General features: G+C 35.8%; 1 protein-coding gene across 1 annotated transcript; it reads right to left on the reverse strand.

Moving 5' to 3' along the window:
• Positions 1–3,596: 3,596 nt before the first annotated feature.
• On the reverse strand, positions 3,597–10,142 carry LOC136799568 (uncharacterized). The gene is made up of 7 exons (XM_067056291.1): positions 9,589–10,142; positions 9,205–9,388; positions 8,783–8,937; positions 7,866–8,007; positions 6,429–6,628; positions 5,551–5,757; positions 3,597–5,315 (listed from the first exon to the last, which is right to left on the reverse strand). The coding sequence occupies exons 1-7, from the start codon at positions 9,659–9,661 to the stop codon at positions 4,423–4,425; spliced, it is 1,854 nt and encodes a 617-aa protein (XP_066912392.1). The 5' UTR covers positions 9,662–10,142; the 3' UTR covers positions 3,597–4,422.
• Between the last annotated feature and the right edge of the window lie 1,168 nt (positions 10,143–11,310).

Below are 11,310 nucleotides of genomic sequence, written 5' to 3' on the forward strand. Positions count from 1 at the left end.
AAAAGGAAAAACAGTTTATAAATATCAAGACATCACTATTCAGTATTACAAAAGAGAGATCGACAGTATCAAACATAATACAACAAAGTATATCGACCTAATACTCGAAGCATTGAAAGAAAGGTTTGCAGCTTTATCTGACGAAAATGATGGTGACGATGTAACTGGTACTCCCATTGCTGGCGATGCTATTTTGTACGATGTTTGTCGCGTTGTAGATTCTCGCAAATGGATTTTGCCTGAAAAAATGACTATTACGATCGAATCAGTCGACTTCATGCTTCATGCTTAAGAACAATATCGAGAGCTTATCGAATATCTTTGGTCACTTCGAAAAGATACTTAAAAAGACATCACCCAACATTTCACTCGAAAAAGTTACTGACGAGTACATCAGCTTAGTCATGTACACAATGAAACATTTCAATCACCAAATACACACTCCCATCAAGGTATGGCAGTTCCTCAATCCTTACAAAGACGACCGTGGATGGAGCAATATTTTTTTGATTGCAGAGCTGTGTTTTTGCGCGCCATCTTCAAATGCCTCACTTGAAAGGTTTTTTAGTCAAATGAGAATTGTTAAAACTGATTGGCGAAATTCTTTGACAGAAAGTAATTTAACATCCCTGCTTCGGATTAAAGTGTCTGGGCCAACACTAAAAGTCTTTATTGATCGGTATTGTGAAAAAGCAGTGAGTAAATGGTACAATGACAAAGATCGTCGATTGAATCAAAAGCCTCGAAAAAAATACCGAAAACGTAAGTCCAATAAACCACCAAGGCAGGAGTTCCAGTTGCCATCCTTATTCGAAACAAGTAGTGAAAGCGAGGGAGAACAGGAAGAAGAAAATGATGAGGAAGTAACAATCTTGTGATTTATGAAATTAATTTTTTTTTAAAGAAAAATTATCAGGTGAAAATAGAATATTAACGAGTGCATCATTCATTTTATCTTTCCATATCTTCCTCTCTTCAAACTGAACATTTTTATTATACTATAGTATATGTATACTATATGATAGCTGACCTATCTAAATTTCTTCGTTACAAACACTTGTGTGCAGTAGCAGCATAAAAAAGTGCTTTACAACCCAACTAGATGCTTTAATACCGCTATAAAAGAGGAACAGATTTTAAACTAAAATAGGTGTTTAGCCAATGTAAGGGTCATTTCGGACTCCAAAATTTTCTAAGGGGGCTCCGCCCCCTAGAACCCCCCTGGGGGGCTTAGAGCGCCCCCCAGACCCCCTGCTCAAAATTTACTCGCTACGCTCGTAAAAATTACCGGCCAACTTAGATTTCCTTATTTGCAGCACTGCGCACATACACATACGCAGCTCCGCTCGCAGCTCTACTCTACCATTTTTGTTTTGATTTATTTTCGTATTTTAATGACCAGCCGGGCCTTTCATTTGAGGGCTATGCATGTTAGCCTCCACTGATGCAAGTTACCCTTTTTCACGGCATATTATAAAGCTTTCGATGGAAGTCGTTTTTTTAAGGACAGCGGTAGAATTAATATTAAAATCAGATCAGCTGGAAACATTTTCCATTTCGCTCTTTCTTCTCATAAAAACTATTGAGTTGATTATAGGGTGAGAAGAACAAGAACGAAGAACAATGAGAAAGTTTTTCAATTTTAAACTTTTACAATTTTTGCTTTACTATAGGTCGTAGATAGCGTTTTCGACTACTCTAAAAAATACCCGATAACCCATATGAATTTTTATAATTTATTTTTGGAAAATTATTAGAATTTTTTAACCCACGAGATTTTTTTGGACCCACGAACCCACGAACCCACGAGCAATTTCAACCCACGTGATTTATTTTTGGACCCATGAACCCACGGACCCACGAGATATTTTGACCCACGAACCCACGAGACATTTTAACCCACGAACACCCACGAGGGCACGGACCCACGAACCCACGAACCCACGACACGCACGTAACCCACGTAATTTAGCAGACTCTATTTCACCGTACCGGTATGGGCAAATTTCAGAAAAATACATAGAAAGCAGTTAGAAAGACTTGAGAAAGTCAGAAAATCAGGATAGAAGATTTAGAAAAGTAGAAAATAGGGGGAAAATAAGAGAGGATGCATCCTGGTGGATGATATTGTTTGCCAACCATCTAAAAGCACTGAGAAAGTCTCGCATAATAGCCAAAAATCTATAAAACCTTGATTTTAGAAACAACCTTTTCAGCTACTCAGGAAACAGATACTGGTTTGTTGGGCTTGTCATGTGTCGATTGCACTCGATCTACATAGGGTTAAGAAATAGAAATGCTTCAAAAGAATATCAAAAAGAAGACGAGCCAAAAGCAAAAGCAACTACAACCAACAACGTCTTGCACATTTTGAAAAATTCGTAGAAAATTTTGCGCCATCTTTTTTTTTGATCCCCGCCAGAATTTTCAAAACAAAATATTCGAAAAATCGGGCTCTGTTTTCGGTATGAACAAATAATTTCGGATTAAGGGCGGACGTGTAAAAGATGAGATGGGGCGGATCAGAGGCGGTGGCACCCCCCGTCAGCTCGCAACCCTAGTACCCCCCCGGGCGTGTAGTCTTGGTGAATAGACGCCTTTCTTTTGATAAGAATAGTGCAGATAGTGCTCAACATCTTAAGAATACCCTCTGAGGGTAAGATTTTGCGAATTGACAAGAGCGAAGACAAGAATACACGCTTTTTTATATGAATCTTTTTTTTCCATTTTAATTTTTATCATGGATATTTTTAACTTTTGGGGAAAATCAGCCTAAAATATTGTTAGGGTATATTCTTAGGTCAGGGTCGAAACTCAACCTAAATTTAACAAGAAATACACACCTGCAGTAAAAAAATGGCAAAAGTTTTGAGCCTCACTGAGCAAAAAATGGCAATTTACAGTTAATGTTGCTCTATTATATTGCTCATTATTAGGTTTTGTTGCTAAAATCTATGATGTTAATATTCTTAGCATATTCTTAACTTTTCGGCCAATTTCATATTACGAATATTTTTATAAAGAATTAAAGAATATTCTCATAAAAAAGCGTGTATGATAGGATTGGAAGAATTAAAAGGATGCATATGTATAATTTTAAACATAAGTGATGAATTATTAAGTTTTTGATTATACACATGTTTTCGCAAAAATATAAACATTGATGATTCACTCCGTCACGTGTATGTCATACAACAATGGCACAATATTGTAATATACACGTTTTTTTTTTATAAGCAACCTTAACTTTGCTCTGAGCCTGGAGTTCCTTATTTTTACAGAGAATTTCGGCTTCAAAGTTCCTTATTTACATAGCTGCTAAGTTTGGATAACCACCTCTTACTTTTCCTTAAAACTTGTTTTCTTATTCTCAGCCTGAGCAGTTCCTAAACAATTCCTTATTTTTTGGACCATTTTCAGCCTCGAGTTCCTTATAAACGTGTTCCTTATATAAAAAAACGTGCAAATAATCAAACATAAAATCCCATTCCACAAGCTTCTGCACACGAGGGCCTTTTCGTGACAGAAGTCTATTCTAATAGGAAATAGAAAATATATTGGGCCGGATGAAGAAGGTGAAAGCAGCCTAGTGTATATATGTTCAATTCATTTCATTTTTCACTAAATTTCAAAAGGTCATAATTCCATAATTGTATATGATTATTAAAGTTAAATATTTTGAAAGTGCAGATGGGTATATAAGATTCATTAAAAAATTATAGTAGAATCATCTCCTGTACATTTGAACGGGTAAAATTATATTTTGTAGTATAAAATGTCGTCTTTAAATAAATTCAATTATTTCACAAACCTAAACCCCACCTAACTAATATGTAAAAGTCCTCAAACATAAAATGTATATTCGTTTAAAAAATTTAAAAATTAAAACTACAGTAATCAAATTGTAATTCTAATGGTGAATTGACCAAAGGCGGAGGGGGCAATGACTTCGGAGACTGGCTGATTGAGTTGTATTACAGTACAGATCTTCTCTGGTATTGATTTCCAGAAAGACAAAAATGGACTCAAATGACCAAAACTCAACCCCTGAAAAAGAAACCGACAAGCAATACGTGTTGCTGCCTCAAGTTGCTCAGATGGCCACTTCCATTTAAATTACGAGTATGGCATTGGGTTTCAGCCTAGAATCGAAGATATTATCTTTGCCGCTTCATATTTGTGAAGTATTTTCTCTTGATAGCCCCAACTGTTAAAATTGACCATCAGGTCAACAGAACTTTTTAATGAAATATATAAAACTACACATAAAACGTATAAAAATTATTAAAAGTTATGAAAATTAAAAAGTTATATTTTGGCCGCAAAAACCTTCACGAGAAAAAGAAACTCTCGTGATAGGTCGAAAAACGAAAGATCGCGAAATTATATATTTGAAGATTTTTCACGAGCACATTGAATGACTCATGAAGGGGAATTAGTATGATGTACACTATCAACATTAACAGTTTCATTTGCATGAGAAGGTGAAACCCCTTCTTCGCTCCTCAATCTAGTCCTCCGATTACCGCTAAAGTCTGGTGAACTAATAGGTGATCGTGCTATAGAATTACAAATAGCATGTCTTGCCAAATCAGAATAACTTCTCTCTTTCGCAGAGCCATGTCGTCTGATTTCCGGTGATAACCGGTCAAGGTCTCTTTCCGGATAAAAATCAACACCAGGTACCTCTAAGAGACTAGGTGGTCGTTTTCTTCGAGGTGACGTTGACGCTTGTTCACCTTCGGAATCTGAGTTTATGGGAGCGAGTCCGGAAGTTCCGGGTTCCAGACCCGGTATTGTTAACCCCGAACGTTTCCGGCGATTTTCATGATCACTTTCTTCGGTTTCTTCGTCCGAATCAGAATGAGAAAGAGTTCTATGAGCTTTATGTATAGTCGATAATGAAGTCCTTTTAGACCTGGAAGCCCGATTCTTATTACGTGTATCATTTAAAGGAGTTGGAGAGTTTGCTTCAGCAGCATGATTTTCTGCCTCTGAACCTTCTGAAGTCACGGCTAGATAAGAAGGTGGATTCCCGTTTTCTCCGACCAGTTTTGAGCGCGACCGCGACCGTGTGGAAGGTGATGTTTGTACGGGGAACCATTCGTCTTCGCTTTCCGATACCACATCGTAAGAGGGAGTCGTGGGAAGAGGTAAGGTAGCCATTTCTATATTAGCAGAGTTTCGTCTACTTATATCGTGTTCATTGTCCTTCCCAGGGTATTTTGGCGGTAGTACAGTTGGAAGGTGTGGCGAACGAGACATGATGGGAGAAGCTTGAGGTGTTGATGGGTAGTCTTCAGGTGCTGCCAGTACTGATAAAGGAAGAAGAAGATTTTAAACAATCAGTCTTTCTAAACCGTCATCGCTGAAAGGGATATGAAAATGTTTCAAAATCGATCACAAAATTAGTTGTACCGATGAGTGCATACTTCAGGTATAATAATAATGAGAAATTCGGAGACTTAACATTCACATAATGATAACAGAGAAAACTATAAAAACAATAGAGGTCAGATACCTCTCTTCAAAACCTCCTGAAATTCATACCTTTATTATAGGACGGGGGTGCAGCTCTTTGAATGGCATCATCAACGTCATTTTCGTTTCCTTCTTCAATGTTTTCCTCGACGTCATTCGTAGGACGTCCCCTGGACCAGCGTTTGTACAGAACTGAACATAACATCAAACCGACGAAAACACCAAAACTGATGGCTCCAAGAACAGCTGCCACTGACTGTAACCCTTCAAGATCTCCTGGAAATAAGTGAATTTTTCAAAAAGATTTTACGTTGAACTTTCATTATAGTCTAAAGCTAATAAAGCTAGTCTCCAAAACTGGAACAACTTTTCGTTCGCTGTAGCACGTATACTAAAAGTTTGTTAATTGAAGGGGCCAGTTATGGAAAGGTTTTAGTTTTAAAGGAGACTTCACTGTATCTAGGTAGTCGTCATTAGGCTTATTATCAAATAAAACTATGGCATTCAGTCAGCTTGCTATTTGATTTTATATTGTGCACTTTTTACGACGAAGAACCTTTTGTTTGACATTGAACGAATGATGGTTGCTCCATTTCCTGGAGTTGCTTGGCTACTAGCTTAAGGATATAGGGTGTGCTGTACATTTTGTTTATGTATTATAAGAATAACTAAGAACTTCCATCCTTCTAAAAATAACAGTACAGCACAGTCCCTAGACTGGAGTCGTTTATCATAAGTGTTATCCAGTAATATAGGTGTTATTGTATGATGTCACCATAACTGTTATATGGTAATATTAGTCTTCATAAACTGTAATAATGTCCTTAAGTTTTCCTTGTCATACCGATTTTTAGTCATCTAGTATGCTGGAAGAGTCGAAGTCCCAAAAATATTTATTCCTCGTGCGTCCTTATAAGCGTTTATTTATTAAATCAATAAAAAACTACCTTCCTTCTTCTTGCTTGTGAGCAGTATTTCAAAGCCGTTCGTGGTAGCACCATCCCTTGATTTGAATCTGATGATCAATTTATTTTGAGAGGTTGTGTAAGAGGTGAGTTCGGTACCACAGTGTGGACCAGACGTGTCCTGTGACTCTGGGTCCTCAAAATCTATGTAGTCAACGCACGATGGTGGGAGTTTCAATTGCCTAAATTTGTAAATGATGAACAGATATTACAATGTTTGAGCTAAAATATGGGAGAGGTTTGACATTCATTTTGATGTGAAGCTTGTTTGATCTTGTATGATGTTTTGTTAATTGATGCCTAGGGTAGAGATTGAAATATCACGTACTACTGAGAATTGCCGACTTCTCATATTTCTTATACAATATAAACATCTTTAGAGAAGAGAGAAAGAGAAGTGAACCCTCCGAATCATTCGGAATGGGCCCTATCCCTGGATAGATACCTACCCTAGGATAGGGAAATTACCACGCTTACTAGACACCGCTAACCCTGCGCTCGCGACACGTCAGAGTTATTGGTGTATAGACGACGATACTCGAAAAACCCGATAGGACATACATCTTCGCAGGTGTTAAACCTATGAGTATCGTCACCACACCACATGCGATGCCTGACATACTCCCCCATACTCTCTTATCAGAATGATGGTAGCCAGTTCCCCTCACAAGGCATGGGTCGACCCGGGCGAAGGTACATGCACTTGCCAAGTGAATCATACTTTAATGGGATAAAATTTCGCGGGGATTAAATTTCGCGGTTGGGCCTATCCGCGAAATTCAAAAATTTCGCGGGGATTAAATTTCGCGGGCGGCACTATTGGGTGGCAAAATTTTCACAATTTTGTATCTTTATACTGTCAAATCATGCATATTGGTTGTTGAAATACCCATTATTTGCACTTCTTTGATGCAAGTAACCATTCAAAAAGTATTTATTTGACATGTTTTGAGTTTTGATTAGAAATATTCGCGGATGAGGCTTTTCCAAATTTCCATTTGGATTTAATTTCGCGGATGACACCCAAATCCGCGAAACCCGCGAAATTTAATCCCCGCGAAAGTTTATCCCATTAAAGTAGCACCGAGTGAGAATCGAACCCTGACCTCCTAGACAGGAATCAAGGTTGATAACCACTACACTACTACAGTTAATTATTGATAACTCAAGCGATTTTTAAATCGTAATTTCGACTACAAAAATAATCTCCTGAATGTAAATTTTGGAGAGGTAGAATCTTTGTTAAGCATACCTTCAATTATATTCTTTTTATAGAAGAACTATGACCATGAAAATCGGTCATAGAAACAAACAAAGAAAAAAGAATTAAATGACGTCGTCCCAAAATTGATGATGTCGATGCTACCCCCTTCAGGGTAAATAGGGTTAAGGCTTAGCGATAGTTAAGTACAATCTTACAGGAATTCAGCTCTGATGTAGTAATTGTCATCCTCGACAGAAATGTGCCAGTCGCAGTCACAATAATAGTCTTGTAAATCGTTTGGCTTTCGAATGAGCTTCGAACCATCTACCGGTAATCTGATTTCGTTGCCACAATAACCTTCAAAATAGAAGCAAATTAAATTAGAATAAGATTTTTATAAGGAAGATCTATGAAATGATTATAAGGGTTAATCGCACGATGGGTTATTTGGCACGCCCTCAAAGAGAGCAATTAATCGTTAATTGCATCCTGTAGAGAGCTCTCCAATGCCGCGCCAATGTTTACAAAATTGATTTTAATGTTTTTTCTTACGTTTTTTTTTGCATCGAACGTTTTAATTGCATTCGAAATTTATTTTGTGAGAAAGAAAATCAATAAACAACAATAAAAGAAAGACATAATAAAGAAACTCTCAGTGTAATTTCTGTAATTTACTTTCCTAAATGGGAAAAAGCAGTGAAAGCCATTGTGCGATTAGCTCGTAATCACATAATAACTCGTACAATTCGAAAACTGCACTCGTGATTTTTTTGTTTTAAATTTTCCTCGTCCTTTCGGACTCGGAAAATTAATAACAAAAAAATCACTCGTGCAATTATATTCGAATTGCACTCTTTATCATGTGATTACATATACTTAATGGCTAACTGTGTCCAAAGAACTAAAATAAAATAATAGTTATCATTTATTCACAGTTCCTAGCTGTGTTTAAAATGATGTGAATATTTACTTTTCCTTTTCAATGTAAAGATCAACCTAAAATTTGATATAAAACTTTGAATTTGGTTCAGTGGTCAAAAGTTGTAAACTTTTGAAGTTACATAAAATTTTTTGGAATTATAAAAAAACAGGTTTTAGGGTACAGTATCAGTAATCAGACTCATTTCTCTACCTGGTTCACACTGGAGTTGATATTTCATATTCAAATAGAAACCAGGTACATTTTTCGTCCAATCAAGCCTGAGTTCCCAGCTTCCTTTCATCCAAATCGTATATCGTTCCTGTTCATACTTAGGTCCACACAGGTTGAAACATTCGCCACTGTTCCTTTAATAGGGAAATCATAAAAGTTAAACGCACTGAAACATCTTACAGGACGAAAGCAAACAAACAAAGGAGCGTACATTATTATTGGGTGAGAGCTGGTCTTATAAATAACTAAATTGACCCAAATGATAAAGTATGTAAATATATCTGGATTCATTTACATAAATGAGAGAGTGCAGTAGAGAATCAGATTAACTTGAAAGGTTACTCTCTGCCTCAAATTTGGACCCTCTTGTTTATTAAAATTTGCCACGGAAATATACTAACAGTGGAATATTGCATAATTGTAGGGTAATGTCTTTGTTGCATGATAAATTGAAATGGAAGAGTTCTATGAGAGTTTGAAGGGTTCCTTGTCTCTCCAAACGCCAAACTTTTGGTGATGACTCTGTTTTTAGCTTTGTGTCATCAAACTGTATTACATCACTTCGACTGTTGAGGTAAGTTTGGCCTTTAACAAATTAAATACATAAATATAATTATAACTTAAATTAATCTCTTTTCTCTACAAGAATGACTTCAGTGAAACATAGAGTTACCTACAATACTGCATAAAATAACCTTTCGTTTGTATTTTATTGTTGTTGGGATCAAATAAAATAGTGAGTGCTCCAGACTAAAATAAAATAGCATCAAGATAGCAATTTTTACCTCCAGTAACAGCTGTAATAGAAGTCAACAAAAGGAAGCGTAATACAACATTCAATGACATTTTTGTTTGCATTTGATAGTCTGACTGTTCATCAAGAGTTTATGATCGATTACTACACTTTCCATTTAATTAAATCAAATCAACACTGTGATTAAATGGATGCTTGTGATTTCTTTCCGTTAAGTCCTGTTTGTGATTTAAATATGAGAATTGAAATCTTCCTCAATTGTCAGTTTCGATTGTCATTCGTCTACACACAATTTTCAGCAATACACACTTGAAAAGTCTTTATACAGGATGATTTTCTTGTTTTCAATAAAAATGTTTCAAATGTTCTTCGTTCTTTCTTTTAAAAACAGATGGCAGTGTTGTTCTGTAGGCTTTCTCAATTCTCCATCTACATTGTCCAACTGGTCGAGTCTATTTCAGTTGTCACACTATGACTGGGAATTTTCAACAGTTCTTTTTTATTTGTTTCATTTTTTTTTCGTCGAAAAATCGTCTTCTTGTGAGAGTTATTTTTTATTCGTTTTCGTCTAATAAAATTTGAACTGAAAATGAAAAAGATTCAATTTTTGAATTATGTTTATACAAATATGAAATAAAGGTAATTATAAACTTACAAATATCAAAGATAAAATTAACCAAAAAATAAAAATATTTTACTCAACAAAACCTAGAGGATAAATTTGTTAAGCATACCATCATCCAAAAATGGAATTTTCATTTTTCTATTAGTATTTCCCTGTACTATCCCAGCAAAAAGATTTTGGAATAATCTTACCTTTATTTTCACTCCAAAATGTCCCTTTCAACAAAATGTAATGTCGATTTCATTCACAAATATTCTATATAGTATTATATATAGACTTGGAAGATTAAATTAAAGATAAGGTTGTTCTTAAAACGCTAAATGAGACTGTTTAAGTAACCCACAAATTTCGAGCCGCCATGTCAACTCTTTCTTTAATTCGAACTAAAATGTTCCTTGGTCCCATCCATAGGCGGTTACACCATGTCAAACTCATCAGAGGAAGAGATTTGTAATTTCATTGTCTTTTAACGAGCGTTGCACTCCTTCGCATGTTTCCGACGTACTGGCTCTATTTCCTTAAATCCACCAGTGCCATCAGCTAGAAAGTGGTTTAAATTACTCTCTGTAACCCGAATCTTTCTCTTATTCAAGGAAAATTTTTGTTCCAATGAAGATCGAATTAGAGAGAGAGTTGGCTGCAGTATTTATTTATGGCTGCAGTCAGTAAAAATCAAAAACATAACCCTTTATTGGGGATAAACACATGTCGTGTATAATAACTTATAAATCATTTTAGCAAATCAGGTAGTTGCATATCAAATTGATCTCAAAATAGAAATTTTAAACTTCTTCTTATAAAATTAATCTAATGCACATTTCTCTTAATAAAAATATTGCATTGTATCATTCATTAGAACCATAAACTGGGATAAAACTTGTAGCAGTGGCTTCTCTTATTGAATAAAAAATTTAAAGTTAAGCTTTAAAATTCCCCAACTTTTTATACCAAAGTCCCCCAACTGTCCATACTGTCCCATAGATTTTTATGCGCCTTCTATTTTTGGGCCTCCAATTTTCGGGCCTATAATTGTCCCACATCTTGTCATTTCCGGAATATTTTTTGATGAAAATGATTGTTTTTGGTGAAAAATATATTTAATAAAGAGGGTAAAAAAAAGACAGAAGT

The sequence above is a fragment of the Clytia hemisphaerica genome, unplaced genomic scaffold (genome assembly GCF_902728285.1).
Source record: "Clytia hemisphaerica strain Z4C2 unplaced genomic scaffold, Clytia hemisphaerica genome assembly, whole genome shotgun sequence".
Classification (NCBI taxonomy): Eukaryota; Metazoa; Cnidaria; class Hydrozoa; order Leptothecata; family Clytiidae; genus Clytia; species Clytia hemisphaerica.